Source organism: Ostrinia furnacalis, unplaced genomic scaffold (assembly GCF_004193835.3).
Source record: "Ostrinia furnacalis isolate ACB-3 unplaced genomic scaffold, ASM419383v2 OfSCF3526, whole genome shotgun sequence".
Lineage (NCBI taxonomy): Eukaryota > Metazoa > Arthropoda > Insecta > Lepidoptera > Crambidae > Ostrinia > Ostrinia furnacalis.
Window position 1 is genome coordinate 395,922 of NW_021133765.1, and position 18,827 is coordinate 414,748.

An 18,827-nucleotide genomic window follows, 5' to 3' on the forward strand; every position below is an offset into this window, starting at 1 on the left:
TACTTTCATTTACTTATGTATTTCTTGCTTCACTAAACTTGAGATTTTATTAGAGATTCAATTATTACTTACGTAAACAGAAATGTAATATTTTCCGGGTTCCTTTTGTACTAATTAAACTTTCAGCGAACGGTACAGATTAAACATAACACTCTAGAAACCTCTAAACTACCAAAAATAAGAGCTTCAACTGTGTTGATTTCAATAACTCTAATAAAAAATAGCTCACGTATGATTAAAACGAAATAAAATAAAGAAAATTCGTCACGAACAGTTGGCTGTAAATAAAAAACGGTGTTTCTATCCGTGCAACTGTTCTGCTCACTCGTCAGCTCGCACTCTGGACATGGCCGGTGAGGCACAATAGTTCTGCACAGTTCTGTTAGCGTCCGGCACTGGTGAGCTAGTTGAGCTCCGTGCGCCGGCACGTGCGCATGTTGACGGGGAAGAACACGTTGAGCTCGATGAGCGTGGCCAGCACCAGGAACATGGCGTACATGGCCAGGCACGCGCGCCCCACCGCCGCGTCCAGCTTGAACTTGTTGAACCAGAACGTCAGGTACAGCAGCAGCAGCGTCGACAGCAGCGATATCGCTGAGTACTCCAGACCCATCGAGTTTATCTTCACCTGTGGACATTCCACGTGTTAACTCACAATCGCTTAACAACACCGAAACGCAATCAAACCAAACAATATTCTTAGTCAAAATACTCAAATAAAACAAAAGACAATCGCCTTGCAAAACGTTATGATCACAATTCGCATCGCGAGCATTATGTCAAGAGGAGGCGTTCGCAGTGTGAACTGATTATACCGAAAATAACATTATGATCTAACCCAATAATGTCCCGGTTCTGCTGGTGTGAGTGACGCTTTGATTAACCACGGGAGCCCAAGACATAATAATATGTCAAATGTGTTTGATCCAATTGAATTACTTATTCCCATCGAGCCATGTCCTGTAAACAGAAAATTCTTTATGATGAACGACACACCGTTTCGTGAATCATGGCAACATGTTGCAAGAATTTACGTATGAAAGAAATACTAGGTAGAATTTATTTCAAGGATTGTGTGCATATTTTGAAAATTAGTGCTGCTGTTTTAAAGAATACTAAATAAATATATTAGGACAATTTCACATAGCGCCAACTAGTCCTAAAGTAAGCAACTATTATTGCTTGTGTTATGGGTGCTAGCTTATCGGATCTACATAAATATATTTTTTTTAGAATATGTTTGTTACCCTGTTTGGCGACTATTACGCTAGAAACAGCTTCAGGAACAGAGGTCCCGGCAGCCAAGAAAGTAATGCCCATTACTGAGTCTGGTATCATTAACGTATCCCCTGAAACGTACATTCCAATTTAATAAAAATTCCATCTCACGTAGTCATCTTGAGACAGTATTTTTTCACTCTTACCAATTATCGTTATCATCCAAGCTACTATGTAGGATAATGACCCTATCCAAACGATACACATAATGAAAGTCAGTGGGAACCAGTTCTTGAAACGAGGTTTTTCACAATCAGGAATTGTAAACAAAAATACTAAGTGAATTGGCCAAGTAACGATCCAAGTAGTCTGAAATATAAAAATAAAATAAATTATTTGTAGCTGTAAAGGTATACGATTAACATTTATGAGGCAATTTCTGTCGATTGTGTTGAAGTTAAAACGCTGCAACACTTTCAATAAAAATATGTAATACCAAATTAATTTATTAATTGGACAATAATAGCACATGCCGTAAATTGCTGAATGAAACCCAGGTCAGTAGTTGTAGAGTATGGCGCAGTTGTAAGCTATTTCCTACCTTGGTAATACAACTCCTGCCGCTCGGCCATTTCCAGAGGGAGTGTTCATACTCATCTACAGGGTCTTTATCTCCCACTTCCAGATTTTGCTGGCCAGTATTTTCTTCAGTACAAGCAATTTCCACGTCATTGCTTTTGTGTTCGACTTCTATGTCAACGATTTTGTTCCTCTCATCATCACTGACCTTCTCGGTTCGCAACGTATCACCACTTTTTTCATTTACATCTGGGTAAAGAGGTAATGCAGCTTTTATATTTCCGTTATGTTGATGATGCTCCATAGGTACATCATCTTTATTTGTAGTTGAAGGAGGTTTAACATCTTTCACTTCTGGAAATTAAGTTAGTAAAAAGCAGCTTAATCCAAATCTCCCAATATAAAAGTTAAAAGTAGTTAATTACACATATTATCAGCTAGGTATATTGAGAGCTTTAGAGTTTAAAATCTATATATATAAAAGAAAGTCGTGTTAGTTACACCACTTATAACTTAAGAACGGCTGAACCGATTTAGCTGAAAATTGTCAGTGAGGTAGTTTAGAGCCAGGAGAAGGACATAGGATACTTTTTATCCCGTTCGAAATTTAAAAAAAAGTCTACTTATTTATTGCCATTAAGGCGGAACAAAGTTCGCCGGGTCAGCTAGTTACGAATAAATTAAAAGATTTATACCATTATCTGTAGTTGTAGCGGCGTCTTGCTTCTCATCCTGATTTTTAAACATTCTGGCCACACATTTCCAACTCCCTATAAATAATAAACACAAATTTATGTTTTTCAACTCTACAAAATACTCAATGTTATGTGTATTATACACATAACATTGAGTATTTTGTAGAGTTGAATTGTTTTAGAACAGTTATTAAAACACTGCCCCACGGTTTCTGAATAGATTTTTAATTTGAGCGAGCTCATTTTCTACATAAGTATGAACTTTTTATATTAAGGTCAATACAGGCCAACGGTACTAGAAAAATAATTTTGTCGAAACAAGAGCAAGGTAAAATTATCTAGGATGATTCAATCTGGATATTTCCCTCCTCAAAATCGTGAATCAATTTCAATTTTCGGTTACATACCTTTAGCAAAGTTTTGAATTGACTTGTCGTAGTACATGACGCATATGTAGACCCCATAGAGGGACACGAGGAGGAAGGCCTCGTACCACTGCACGTATTCGTCGTGCATGATGCAGATAAGTATCGAGACCGTGATGCCGTACGCGAGGCAGTCCCTCGTGAGCGGCCACCAATCCAGCGGTACTACCTGGAACGCAACATACCACCAAACATTAAACACCGACATTGAATAATAATATACGAGTAGGTAATTAGCCTATAAATCATTCAAAGAATTTTCAAAATCATGTTAAAAACTTAGGTAGGTGAGAGAACGCGTAAACTGTTAACGCCGCGCTCCCTTTGAAATTTTAATATTGATTTAATGCCCGTTTTCACCATCAATCCCTAATTTTTAAGTGACCTCTATGGTAACACATAACAGGAATTTTGTTTACATAGGGTTCACTTAAAAATGAGGGATTGATGGTGAACACGGGCATAAGTCTTTCAAGATATACAGAGAAAATAAATATGGCACAGCTAAATCGTAGAATCTTCTTCGGCAATGAAGCAGAATACTGGTACACTCAAAAATAAAAACATCCTTATCATCCTGAGCTCTAGAAACTTTCATAGCAAAGTTGCTAACTGTTAACATAAACGCTGTATTGTAGGATGATTTCGTGCGTCAAGTCGTCACACGCAATACGCTTTAAAACGTTATGTAATTAAATTAGATATTTAAACAAAATATGTAAGTACTATGGATGAATTCTAACGATGACTAACTGAATAGTAAGAAGGTATAGCGAACTTTAAATACTATCTTCTATGTGAAAGTTACATGGACTGTTTGACTCGGGAGTACTTTGACAGATTCACATGACGCGGACGTAATAAAAACCACTCCTAAGTAGTGGTGATAATAAATAATAATAAATATCCTTGGACATTTTACACTTAGTCCCTAACTAAACAAAGCTTGACTATGGGTACTAGACAACGGACATAAACATACTTAAATACTTTTAGAAAACAGCCAGACCCGTCACAAAAATTAAAATGTATCATTTAAATTTCTGCCCGGCCGGCCGGGAATCGAAATCGGGACCTCTCGGCTTGGTAGTCGGTTCTGAACCACTACACCAAACGGCCGACATGTGAACACAGACGACACAGTGGTGAAGCCTATGTGTTACAGAAATAGTGAATCGATTCATGCATGATAGACAGACGGCTTACCTGGTTAACTCAGAAACCAAGCAATAGAAAAAGTGCCAAAATGAATAACAAAATCCGTGTTTTCATACCGTCTAATTGGGAAGGATCATTAGATCATAGATCAAGAAGATAGTCAGAGATCAGTACCTATACTGGATATTATGAATCAGAGGACCAATTCGAGTTCCATTTAGGTACATCATCGTATAAAACTTTTTGTCAATAAACAAATTTTAATTTTAATTTAATTTAATCATCATTTCAGCCATATTAGGTCGTCCATTGCTGAACATAGGGGGAAACACACCCCCAAAGGGATCCCCCTTAGATTTACATTCTGTGTTGTTTTTACTTTTAAAGGAATGAGCTGTTCCACCTATGACGACAGAAGCCCGTGGCTAATAGATTCACATAGGTACTTAGGTTGTAAATAGAAGATATATCTAGGCTGAGTGAAAGGTCGTTAGCTGATAGAAGAAATACCTAGACTGAATAATAAATTAATACTTAGTTTAAAAATCTAAAAACACGCTTTTAATTACTGCACTAAAAGGCTCCTGGACATCATCTAGCACAAAAGTGGTCGAAAAGACAAATTCAATGAACCCAAACTCGATGCGATTCCGCCGTTTCTTTTAGGAGTTCCTATGGCTACCTTCCAGTCCCATCATCAGACCAGTTCGATGGTACCATAATATTAATCTAATTTACATAATATAATTGCCAAGTTTCATGATGATACTAGTACAAGCTTTGCTTAGTTTGGGACTAGAAGCGTAGTGTAAAATGTCCAGGGATAGGTACCTATTTATTTATTAGAAGTGAGTGTAATTCAGATTCTTAGATTCCATTACCTAGCTCGCACTTATTGCGTGTCATGTAAGCTATAAACTACTGTATTTTATTGAAAAAGAGGCTGACAAAGGTGACTGAGTTCCTTCTTCTCAAAGTGGTGGTACGACAAGCTATATTTGGGATGTGTATAAGTGCCGTAGAAAGGGCCTATGTACTGAACAAACTATTTGAATTTAGTTCATTACACGACGACACCTAATAAAAGCGTGTTAAAAACAAATTTCAATCGATATTTCTTACCATTCCCGCGCCAATCCCGCAGCACGCCGCCACCGCTAGGATGTTGAACACCGCGGAGCCGACGATGGTGCCGACGCCGATGTCGCCCTCGGTGATGAACGTGCCGATCACGTTCACGAACAACTCCGGCGCAGACGTCGCCGCCGCCATGAAGGTGGCTCCCGCCACGTCGTTCGTCATGTTCAGCGCTGCAAATGAATGTTGCAATATGAAAAATTGGCTAGGGTACAGCAATTTATTATAAGTACTGTGGTGAAATTTTAAGAACTGAAACTGTATTGGTCATTGAACCAATAGACGAAGAGCTAGTGAACGCCAGACCTACGTCATTTTATAAAAGCTGAAAGTTTGTCAGCGTATGCTCCCAATATAGGATATTATAATGTTGGTGAATTATGAAGTTTGGGTCATCGTGGCTTTGGGAGCTACCCTAAAAAAACTGTCTAATTATATCCTATATTGGGAGCACACGCTGACAAAATTTCAGCTTTTATAAAATGACGTAGGTCTGGCGTTCACTAGCTCTTAGTCTACAAGTTCTATTACGAAATATTAGTTATTAACTATTAAATTACTCTTACGTATTTTTCAGCTTCACACAATAATACTGCAGCGAAAGGTATATTCCCAATGAAAATGTTTGTAAAGACCTTCAATATCAAAACCATTATCTTCCCAAGTATTATTTCGAACATAAGAATCATAGTCAAGATGGACCGACACCAAAAAATTGTTTGGTGTTGTTAACAAGTCTCGAAGCTGCTTCTACACAATATTTTTGGCGTGTTTTTTTCGCCCAGACGAGATTAGTCATGAAAGTAACAAGACTCTGTCTTCACCTTAATAATATCCTAATGAAATTCATACGAACATCACCACCACCCACGTCTACGTCCTGCCAGTTTATTTTGTACCTTGTTTGTAACCAAGCAATTTATTTGTTACAACGCAGAAGTACATACACTGGCTTCGTTCTAACACAGTTATTTTAGGATTAAGAGGTATCCATTACATCTAAAGTAACAAGCGTGATACATTATAGTTAAGGTACGTGCAAGACGCCATGAGGACTCTGACTCGGTATGACACAACTGAATAAGTGTTATAAAAGCATCAACAATAACACATAACCATCTTTTTGCGCTTTGAAATTTTTATTTTCTCTTCGTAATACAGATTACGTTATTGACGATAGACGGTTCATTGTTGCTTGCTGCACAAAAACTCTTCTCACAAGCGCACAATGAGCCCGGCCGCTGCGTTACATGTGGTCTGCTGCTCTATACTTGTATATTTGAGTACTCAGCTTTGTTTAGTTTGTAACTATCATACGATTCAATCCAATCATTTTATAAAGATATTTTAGTGATAATTAGTCTTATGTTGTGTACTTTTTCTCTTTTCTCCGATCTTTCTCCTCTAATTTCATACCATGTCCCATTTCATGTTGGTATTTTCTGACGTTACAATTTACTCATACCGAACTAAGCTTTAGAAACGAAGAAAGCTTTACAACTGAAAGAAAAGCTCTCATTATACATTATGTATTATACCTACATATTATGAAAGATAATAGACAGGAAAATATCTCGTAATTACTCGATATGATCTTATTTACCTAATAGAGAGTAACTTAGAAAGGAACATAAAATGTTTCTCTTTGATTTATGTATTTTTATGTGCCTTATTTACGCAGGTGAATACACTCATTAAAGGTGACAACTTTTATTATGATAGGAAGATCGCATCTTAATTGCTTCTTTAAACAAATTAAATCTTTTTCTATACAGATATAAGCAGTGTAATTAATCAGTTTAAAGTAGGGTAATTCCAGGATACATGCCCCAGTGGGATAGGTGCCGCGATTTTAAGTAGGTACACTATGTTACAAGCAACTCAGCCTAAAGTTTTAGTACGTATAATAGAAAGGGACCTCCCCGTACCACTTTTCGCCTCGCAAACCATCAAAGAGTGCGTTCGTTTAGCCAGTGAGAGCAAAAATCTTCCGCGGCCAAACGTTAGCAAGCATCGAAATAAAATTGGTAAGTATCATTTGATGGATAATTTTTTGTCAGCTGTAAAATTAAGCAGATTTTTATATAATTTGATAGGCTATCTTATAAATTAGACGGGATAGCTATGTTTTATTAGATTTTTAGTGTTATTATATTTTTTATTAAAAAAAATAAAACCGACTCCAAAAAACCTACACTAAAAAGCAGAATAATAATTACTAATTACCTACTTATTCAGAATTCATTAGGACGAATTATTAATATTTATGTAGGTATACCATGATTGATACTTCTGGAGTCGGTGCCAAGATTATGAAACATGTAAAGTTTGCCTGCACCGACTCCAAAAGTATCAATCATGGTATACCTACATAAATATTAATAATTCGTCCTAATAAATAAGTAGGTAATTAGTAATTATTATTCTGCTTTTTAGTGTAGGTTTTTTGGAGNCACAGCTAGTTATAGATAAAATTAAATATTCATAGTAACAAAGTAATGATTCCTTACTTAAATTATCAAAAAAAATATCAAAAACAAACAATTTTATTTTTTTATATAGGGCTTATTAAAACACCGTGTTCGAATAAGGCCTACACATAAAACCTTTTAAATAAATCAGTTTAGGAACATCATTTAGTCTTGAATTTTTGTAAACAAAATGAGAAGTCAATTTTTGTTAGAACCAGGGCATAAAAAGGCTTCTGAATCATCTTTACGAACTCCTACACAATCTTTGTGATACCACCAAAAGCAGTCCTTTATGTTAGCATATATATCTGCTACATTGTCTTCGAGACAGGTATGATAATACCAGCTTTCATTCTCCTTTCCTTTAGAATTATACACACGGCTTTTTTTTCCTTATTTTTTATTGGTTTTGTATTTTGTGTCTTTTTTTTACAGGTTTAGTAATTTTTTTCGACTCCGTTTTCTTTTTCTTTTCTGTGCTGTTAGTAATATTCTTATTAAATAAACATTTAGTTACTCTTTGACTCATTTACTTTAATGAATTTGTCCGTAATCAGGTGTTGACATAAGTATATAATATGGCCTATAATGCTGAAATAAGGCCTAGGCCTTATTACATATCTCGCACTTGTTGTCTTTAAAAATTTACAAATAATGCATCTATAGTCACTAGTATAAATTAAGGTAATTATTAGCTAGTAAGAAATATTTAGAAACGATTACTAAGAAAAGCTTAATCTAAAACAGCGTCATTTTACCGAAAATTTAAGATGAAATCGGCAAATTTTTATAAGAGAGCACGAAATCACCCACCACCTTAGAAGAACGCGTGCCAATTGGTGCTGGGATCGTGGATCGGGACGCTCTTGCGCTCTACCGGGTTGTAGGGCATATGAGTACGTGTCCCTGAAGTATTATCCCGGTTGGATTTATTTATCTGTGTTTTCTGATGTATAGGCCTTATTAGAACGTAGGCCTTATTTGTATCAAGTACCTTATATGTACATAAATAACTCTAAGTATTAATAAATTAAAGAATGTTAACAGTTCCAATATCTAACCTTTTCCAGAATCAATTGAAAGTTATTCGTCCCGTCACCTACTTGGCCTGGTGGAGATCGGGAGGAACTGTACTCCTGCTGCGATCCTGGAGTTCCCCTCCGATGGCCTCACGCATACTCAAAGACGTCATGTGAGTTAACACTAACATAAATAAAACAGTGCATATGTTATAGTCAAAACTCATAATCGGTCAAAACCGTGATTTTGTGTGAAGTGATTTTGACTACTACCCGTTCGCGCTAAGTTTGCCGGTCCGTGGAATGCGCGTCCCCTCCCCCAACCGCGATTAAAGGCAATTAGTTAGTGATTAAACGCAATTAATGTGTCTTATTTTACGCAAATACACAATTGTTTTGACATTTGACCAATGCGTGTTGCCAGTGATGGTATACGGATCTGAGACGTGGTCGCTTACTATGGGCCTCATAAGAAGGCTCAAGGTCACCCAAAGGGCGATGGAGCGGGCTATGCTCGGAGTTTCCCTGCGTGATCGAATCAGAAATGAGGAGATCCGCAGGAGAACCAAAGTAACCGACATAGCTCGTAGAATTGCTAAAATNCCCTTTTGATAATACCTATTCAACAAAAAAGTAATCGTTCTAATTGGTTTATAATCGGCGGAGATATTGCGTATAAAAAAGTTCATCCCCAATTTTCCACCTTTGGGGGTTGTTTTTTTCAATATTAAATTTAAATGGGACCACCCTTGAGATATTATCTATACGCTGAAAAAAGATTTGTTCAAATCGGTTCATAATTGGCGGAGCTATCGCGTAACAAACATAGAAAAAAAAAAAAAAACATACGGGTCGAATTGAGAACCTCCTCCTTTTTTTGAAGTCGGTTGAAAAAGGCACCTATCCTATGTTAAAAGGATAGTTGCCTAATTTTTTTTGGGTATAGATGCCCTTAGGGTCAAGTCCCATGCACCTAGGGGCATCTATCCTAACCTGATCTTTTTATCACAATTCACAAGTAGCCAGTAAGAAGAAAAAAAGAATGCAGTACGGCTAACCTTAGGAAAGTAATAAATAGGGTGCCTTTCTGATCGAATTACCTTTTTACCCGACTTCGGGTGGATGTACTATGTACTATTTTTAATAAAAAATATTAAATTTCATTTTTTATTCATTTAATAACAAACAATCTTAAATAATAATACTTGGATTGTTTGATTTCAAAATGCATTTGATCCTTAGAATTTAAAAATTCAAAAACTATCTTATCGAGTCATCTATCCCTGCATCAGGCATCTATCCTTTGAAGCAATCATACAGTGAGGGAGTACATCCCCCACATTAGGCGTCTATCCCACTTTTTAGAGGTCAATTAAAATGGTATTTACTCAGAATCGGTATAACTTAAACTAAAATAATTATAGTAATATCATAGACGAAAAACTAAAGTTTACAGATACTAAGGTCAAATTGTTGATAAAAACTTACTGACTGAGTTACAGAGCTGTTTCAAAAAGTGGGGCATCTATCCTGGACTTACCCTATGTATTAGTAAATATTGTACGTGCGGTAGGTAGGTATGAAGCATCGGTAAATCAGTTCCTACCTACATTAATTATATTATTAACTTGAGTCAGCCGATATTTCTCGAGATATTACAGGATTTAAATAGCTTGGCTGAATACACTATACGAGTAAAGCTATAAAACTAATTATAGATGGCAATCCGAAAAATTATGGAATTTGCCCAGTTAATGTACAATTGTCCTGCCTGCAGCGAGAACGGTGTAATCCGTGTAATAGGCTGATTGCTTACCATGACATATCCTGTCGACGGCGGGCACGAAGAACTTGTCGCAGACCACGGCGAGAGCGATGAAGAGGTACAGCGAGAGGAGAGCGTGGACCACGATGGCGCCATGCTGCCGCTGCAGCTCCGTGAAGAGCCCAGAGGGGAAGTCGTCAATGGCCGGCGGCGTACAGTTGCGCAGATACCCATCTGGAAACGCAAATTGATTCACTGCAATGAACACAGTAAGGCGATAATTGCATAACGCTGATGGCATTGGACTGCCAATTTGAAAGCCACTAGTTGGATCCTGTCGATCGCTGGACCATCGTGGTGAACGCACTTCTACTTTAAATGTAATATTTCTCCTAGCTGGAGAGGCTAGTGTAATTTGTGCAATATAGCATACAAATATTTTAGTAATACCAGTAATACCACTAATTAACAATAGAGCTAAATTACATTTTATTACGTTGTTGTTATTACTTATAAACAAAATTAGATACAAAAGATAAATTCCATATTTTTTTCTCAGATTTCATTTAGCTAGTTGCTAGTTAGTTGTCAGCTCTATAAAACCGTTAGCCTCGATTAGTTTCAGGACATGCTGATTTACTGCTTTACAAATGTGAGGTTTTTAATAGGTAGTAGGTACAGTCTATTTTTTCTTGACTTATCTAATAGTAGGTAAAACTCGTACTTAAAGTAGGACTTTGTGCCAATACTTAACTGCTCAGATAAATTTTTATCTGACCATAAAATAAACAAGTTAATCATCAATTCGCTGAGGTACATAATACATATATCTTAGTCCTTTACTTATACAACAAAATTCACTACTACATATTACTGTAGGTATAGGTATGAATGAATACGAGACACGTGCAGAATACAGGCTGATAAAAACGCCAACAAACATTAATATTTTTATGTGTAAAATTTGAAATGAACATAATATTAACTAATGCAACAATACTTCTCTAAGGGCTAACTAAAATACCCACGTACCTACGTTATTGTACAATAAAAAATGCATTCATAGTACCTATCTTTTAGCTTGATCATTTTGAAACATCATGTAAAGTATTAAGAACACTTACATAAATTAATCGGGAACTTCTCTATAATAATATCTAGTTACATTGTTGTAACTATTTACCTGTATCTTAAGTGTCGGCTGATTACCTCTATTTTATTTAATATTTGCATTACATAATAACACAATCTTAATGTTTGATGAATAAAAATTATCGACTGTGGAAGTAAAACAAGCTCCCTTCATCGATTTCATCAATGATTCAGATTTTGAACATGTAACATGATTAATTAAATACAAGTTAATTTTGATGTGATATAAAACCAACCCTTAATAAACACCGTTTACCTACTTTTAGTGGCAACAAAAACCATGTCGCTCTTGACAAATAAACACAATTGCGGTACTTCTCAAAACGGCTCCCGCAAATAGCAAAGTCAACAAGAAGATCGTGGACAAATTGGCTCAAACGACCACTGCACGGCGTGTTTAACCGAATTAACTGATTTTACAAAATACGACGTGTCGTCGGGAGCCGGCCACTGCCACTGTGGCTCTTTTACCCCGATGTTGTATGCCAAAATGTGCGTGTCACATCTCGTTTAGACACTCGCTCGTCCAGAGTGCACTGTGAGGAAATTGACAGATCAAAGAAGGCAGGAAGTCCGCATTAACGTCGCATAAGTCGTCTTTCGATTCTCTCGGCCTATTCGACGGCTTCGAGCTTCAAGATTGCTGCGGAACAGATGCGTTTATGTAATTTGTCATTATATCTTAGTCCAGTGTGTGTCTCTAGATGCTTTTACAATGATTTAAGAGCACACTAACATAGATTTCAAAGGCTAACGGTAATTAGTTGTTACTGGACCGTTGGGTTTTTGGCAGTGCAGGATATTGATTGTATAGTTATTGGACAGTGTCGTCAGCAGTCACGTGAAGGCCGGCAGACTCAACCTTGCGAGCTGCCCTGCGCCGCCGCCAATTGACAATTTGCGCGAGGAGCGACCGGATGAGGCGCCGAGTCGCTCCTGCCTCCCCCTTCTAACTTGACGAATGTCGGCTGCCTCTATCTGATAGCCGCACAGAAAATTTACTTCACCATACCTAGATACTTTCTTAAAACTTGCGCGCGGTCACCTGAAACGATTTATTCAATGCCGTGGTCCATTGTCAGACTACACGGCACACTTCGCATAGTACGCTGCCCAACTGACGTAGCGTCATAGGTAGATGTATTCAAATAGCAATTAGAGATCATGGCAACAAGGACCCTCTTTGAATATTGAGCTAAAAATAGGTATCGATGCAAGTCCGAAGTCAATTATTGACATTAACCACGATTCACAGTGACCTCTATGGTAGTAGGCGGGCCCTCATACGTATGCTAATTAGGTACTTCTGGGTGTAACGTATCGGTCTTCACTGGGTTTGTTTACTTTCATATTTAGCTAACGGGCTCTTTGACAGGTTAACAAACATGAAATTGGCGAACAGTTAATATACAGGGTGTCCCAAAAACAATGGATAACCATACAACTATCGATGGGCCTCCTTAAGATCACTATAATATTCGTATCAAAATTTTGACCTTAGTAAAAATATCACAGATTTAAAGATTTTTATTTTAGAAAACTGGTACTTTTGATTAAATTTTCTCATGAAATTCAACTAGATAGTTCCAGTCTTTAAAAAAAAAAGAAGAAAAGGAAAATTTAAATCGTAATCTCGCATCACAATCGCAGGTGTCTATTTTCTAAAAATACAAAAAAAAACTTAAAAGTCTCGATACCGTGATATTGTTATCTGGTCAAATTTTTATATTAGAGATACCATAGTGAGGCTTATCGATGGTTACAAGGTTATCCATTGTTTTTGGGACACCCTGTATAGGGTACTTTGTATCATACTGATATCTAATATAAACTAACGGGCATTGGTTATGTTCATGTCGGATGCCAAGTATATGATACATAGAATAGATGATACAATCGACACCAATTCGGTAACAAAAGCTACGGGCAATGAATAAAGATCACCAGCCACACCCTCCTTCATGAATGTTCAGCTCATCTCTATGCAAACGAAAACAACAAACTATCTAGCTATGTAAATTGTACCGTCGCATAAAATTAGAGTTCACTACTCACCTACCATAATTCCTGAATGGTTTCCCTAAAGCTGAAGAGTGTCCAACATAAAAAGCATACCTGTTTGAGAAACCACGATGACCGATCTCCCATACTTACGGCTCCTCCAGTCCCTGAACCCGCGGAACTCCTATAAGACTAGTCACAATCACTATAACTGGCACTGGAAACGCTTCCTCGACTTCATTGAAGTCACTCCGCTATATTGAGTGACCTAGCCATTTGGTGAGAATTGGACGCACTTCCGACGTCCATGGAAGAAGTGTTGCATGGTGGCCGGTGCAACGAGAATCTGTAGTTACATCCTTGGCGCGCATCGAAATCGGATCCTTAAACTCGCTTCCACAAGAAAATGCAAGACAGTGATCGTACCTCGATCGGAGGTGTTCATATTGTCGTGGTGTTGCGTGGAGCGCGACGCAGGCGACCGGGGACGTCGCCAGTGGCGTCCGAATGCCACTGCTCACGCTCAAACGGACATAATGGACCCGCCGGAGAGCTCGTCAAAAGAAGAATACGGGGGCCAATTATTTATTTCCATACAATACACGTAGGTACGTCGGGCAGCGCGCGGGCGCAGTGCGGGAGTGATCCCGCAACAGCACCGCTCGCCATCATCGCCGCACCTTCGCACAAAATACTGTTTAAGAGCATGACTATTATTTGTAATTGGAAACTCTACAAACCGACTGACCTATCAGTCGGGCAGCTTCATCAATTACCTAAATTGGGTTTACGACGATCCGTAATTCGTGCAGTAAATTTTATTAGGTGCTTATTTAAGTCATGGTAGGCATTTACATTTTTTATGAAATGCAGGAACTCATGGTTTAAACGTGACTAACTCAAGGCTTATAATTGGATAAAATTAAAATTATACCCATAAGAATTCATTTTTATAAATTCACCTTTTTATAATGATGTTTTCCCACATGTTTACATACCTAGACCTAGGTAGCTAATTAAAATAATTGGTTCTTTCTCAATTAAGTACCTATATATTTAATAATTAAAACCCTGCAAGTTGAAGGCGAATTAAAACTTTTTTAGTTTGGTTACAAGGTAGAGGTACCTTACGCAGGCTTGAAACTTCAATAATCCGCCGGGTCAGGCGTCAATTGTCGGCCCTTCCTAAAGAGCACGCGCCGTGTCCACATTATGCTTTCTGAAATTAAGTCAAAATTTGATAGTTAATTTTATTTTAATCTCACTAATCTTAAGTTTTGATTGTTAGATAATATTCTTGTACATATACATATTGTTTATGTAGATAACTTATTAAATATAGAATAATAACTAAATTAATTTAAATATAAACAATTTAAAAAAAACATGAGCTAACGCGAAACGCAAGCTTAGCTTAAATAATACTAAGTTATTAAACTTTTTTTTTTATAGAGACAGGTAAGTAGGATTACGCGATCGTGGAAATTTAATAAAACTCTGGAAAATATTGATTTGTTTTTTTTTATTTTCTCAACAGGGAATCGAACCCGCGACCTTACGAGACATTTTTAAATTAGCATTATAATACGAAAAATCCCATTAACTACGTGATTTGAACCTAAAAACATTCTGAAATAAGTATGTATATCCAATAATCTCCCAGTAAGACGGTGAGGGTACGCATAGTGCAGGCGTACAGGACACTGAACGCGAGCACAATACCGTTTTTAGTCTTTTGACATCGCCATTATTACGCGGCGCGGTTACGGCGCTGATTCAATCAATCCACACAATTAGAGTTAATTAAAAGATTTGAGCACGAATTATTAGTTGTAAGCCATAGCGACGTGACTCATGTCACTCGTGGGAGCAAAGTAACTCTACTTTGTAAGATTATCATGAACTGCAAACATAGTATAAGGTATTAAGATGCAATGGGCGGTATGTTTTAACCATCCGTAAGAGCTGAAGAGCAGAGATTATTTTAATTTGCCTTTATGAATAAATAGCAATATGAAACCTTTTTAGAAAAGCAACTTCTTAGTAGGCACATTCGCTTAAAATTATTTACTTTGTCACAATTAGATTCTGTAAAGGCAAATTAGGTAAATAAGATTATAATTAATGAGCCTAGTATACCAACATCTAGTAGGTAGGCTTAACTGCCATAACACAGTTTTTTCACATTACTAATTTATTGCCTAAAATAGTGAACGTATTATAATAGACAATAAAATTTACAAATACATATAGCTGAAAATTCTGAAAAAATTTAGATATTTCAGATAATAATATTGTATGCACTACTTGCTACCTAATTTTTTTTTCAGGATCAAAGTAGGTAAATCAAGTTTCCTAAAAACGACTATTTACGTTTAGGTATTTAGGTTTACATTACATATGAGATATTAAGGATATCAGAGGATCAAAATACAGGACGTGCTTATCCGAGTATCTCATTATGGTAAAACTCTACATCAAATCTTTTCTGGGTTTAATTTTATTCAACTGATTTAATAAGTTATTTATTGAACAAGCGCTAGAGTCACATCATTCCCTCAAAAATATTTGATTATATGTACTAGTATTCCCATAGCTACACGTCTCCGCGGTCACAACTTATCGACGTATTTATTTATACCTGAGCAAACAAAGATGTACCTGCCCAGCAAACAGCGGAAAGTTCCTTGCCTACTCGAGGACTCGTAATCTATAGATTAGTTCTTAATGGAATATTTTTATCCAACACAGCTTACCAAGCAGTCAAATGTAATCGAACTATCATATCGGCCTACTCAGCCTTGAGGTTTCGTAACCCAGTTTGTTAGGACACTAATTTATTAACGTTGCCTTATTTAATTACAGGAATCACCAGTCTTTTAATACTTACTTGTTATTTTTCAATGCATGTATTTTTCATTAAACACTTTTACATCAGATTCATTTACAGTCTTTGCCTAACTCCTTCACGGATTTCAGTTCGAAATTAACTGAAATTCAGACTTTCCTCACGAATTATTTATACATACTCTTGACAAAATTTCCGATTAGATTATTAATATTTATCATTTACAAATATTTATTATGTTATGAACAAATATTTGCATATTTCGCACTTGTGCTAAGTACATTACCTACCTACTTATGAGTCGAAGAACCTTACGTACCTTACCTTATCTTTTCTTAATAACATCATCTCAATTAGATACTAACAAGAGTTTGAAATATACATGACAAGTTAAATAAAATCTTGCAATTAGTTAACTATAAGTAGATAAGTACACATATTAAGATCTTGTAAATAGCAAACAGAACACCAGAATATTGCATTTTTGTTTCAAAATAGATAACTATGTACAAAATGCCACAGAATTTAGCTTGATGTGCTATTGTACTATACATATAAATATTATGTCGTTTCCAATCCAATCTAAGTTCAATTTATTTGTTTTCAAGGAGCGCGGCAACTACCTACCTGCGGCGATCTGACCGGCACTCTCTGTTGACATTCGAGTGATAACGCCGATATCGACGGCTCCTAGTAATAATACTCACTCGATATCATATTTGCTTCAATGGCCCAAGAAAATAAGTGCATCCAGTAAATTATTGACTTCTTGACGAACCACACGTATGTTTCATGTGCTTGTTCCGCGGCCTGTGGTTCTAATGCTATCGAGCTGTATACACAGCAAAATATTCGAGTTCTTCATTTGACAGAAGCTTAAAACGGGAAGTTAGATTAGCGGTCACTAAATTATTTGAAATTCTAGTCAAGTTAATTTTAATTGTTTTGGATAAATGGCAAACATGTTGATAAGGACTAGACGTGAGTGCAATGCCAGAGTGGCGCTGGCGGTGCGAGTGTCGCTGTTCTTCGGAATCCCTGCCGCGTACTTCCTTTACTTATTTGTTGTAGCGGCCGCTGCTGGCCGAAGCGAGATCAGCCATGAGAATGCAGGTAAAGCGCAATATGAATCAAATAAAAGTCCTCTTTGCGTCCTGGAAGAGATTGCTTTATAGCGATAAGGTCACCCAAGTTGTGCCGTTTCAACTTTTTGTGGTGTGTGTTGAGATGAAAGTTTTCTTGAATGATTAATCTTAGATTAATGAACTTGAAAGTTCAAACTTCAGCTTCAGCGTTATAGTTTAAAATGAACCTGACCAAGAATCAAACCTGGAGTGCATTTCTTTTCTCTATGGTCTGAAAAGCGTGAGCGTGATACTATGCACGTCCTTTTAGTCACAGTAATAGTGGATTTTTATAAAAACAGTTGTAAATTAATATTTACAAAGGTCTTCCGTGCGTACCTACTACTCGTACTAAGGTACTTGATACAAATAAGGCCTACCTAACTTTAAATGCTCATATTTCAATAAATATTAACGCCAGTCAACAAAAACAAGGTTAATTAACTTCTTCCATCCTTTAATTTTAGAAATATTACAAAAAATAACTAAATTTTTAACGAAATCTATTCAAAATAAGCAAATTACGAAACCACTGATTTTGGCTTTAATAAATCACCTACACGGAATAAGGCCTATATGATTTAAATGCCTGTAGACCTTAAAATTGAGGTTGTATTAAAAAAAATCGGTCTTATATCATTAAACACGTCGATTTGTTTGCGTTATCAAAATTTTACATACAAAGTAAACAGAAATATACTTTATATCTCTAGATAAACTTAAATTCCACTTATTAAGAATAATACATAAATCTATACTAATATTATAAAGCTGAAGAGTTTGTTTGTTTGTTTGTTTGTTTGTTTGTTTGTTTGTTTGTTTGGTTGAACGCGCTAATCTCAGGAACTACNGACGATGGCCGTTGGGGCAGGAAAGTTCTCGAGTGGCGACCACGGGCTGGAAGACGTAGCGTGGGCAGGCCTCTTACTAGGTGGACCGACGATCTGGTAAAGGTCGCGGGAAGAGCCTGGATGCGGGCAGCGCAGGACCGTTCATTGTGGAAAACCTTGGGGGAGGCCTTTGTCCAGCAGTGGACGTCATTTGGCTGAAAAGAAGAAGAAGACACAATTGTTATCAATATTAATAAATAAAACATATTTAAATATAGTTTGTTATAGTTATAGTAGACGTTTCCTTTCGAGTGACGTCATATCGCCAGCGGCAAACTTAAAGCGAACGGATAGTAAAGCCCTTGGTCAAAACAACTTCTGACTGGAAAAATCAGTTAAAAGTGA

At 36.8% G+C, this 18,827-nt stretch overlaps 2 protein-coding genes across 4 annotated transcripts in view; one reads left to right on the forward strand and one right to left on the reverse strand.

Annotated features, from left to right (window-relative positions):
- On the reverse strand, window positions 1-14,247 carry zyd (sodium/potassium/calcium exchanger zydeco). Of its 3 annotated transcripts, none has more exons than XM_028311647.1 (10): window positions 14,047-14,247; window positions 10,519-10,701; window positions 5,198-5,385; window positions 2,900-3,086; window positions 2,493-2,567; window positions 1,820-2,151; window positions 1,425-1,587; window positions 1,248-1,349; window positions 839-960; window positions 1-628 (listed from the first exon to the last, which is right to left on the reverse strand). In XM_028311647.1, the coding sequence occupies exons 1-10, from the start codon at window positions 14,063-14,065 to the stop codon at window positions 404-406; spliced, it is 1,596 nt and encodes a 531-aa protein (XP_028167448.1). In that variant the 5' UTR covers window positions 14,066-14,247; the 3' UTR covers window positions 1-403. The 3 variants fall into 3 exon arrangements, with proteins under 3 accessions (XP_028167448.1, XP_028167449.1, XP_028167447.1); XM_028311648.1 differs by lacking the exon at window positions 14,047-14,247 and adding an exon at window positions 11,880-12,068 and having other exon boundaries at window positions 1,820-2,046; XM_028311646.1 differs by lacking the exon at window positions 14,047-14,247 and adding an exon at window positions 11,880-12,066.
- The window catches only part of LOC114357863 (sodium/potassium/calcium exchanger 4), a 24,696-nt gene continuing 14,645 nt past the window's right edge, over window positions 8,777-18,827 (forward strand). The window contains exon 1 of the mRNA XM_028311649.1: window positions 8,777-8,875. The gene's annotated coding sequence lies outside the window, so the exon portion shown is untranslated. The remainder of the gene's footprint in view (window positions 8,876-18,827) is intronic.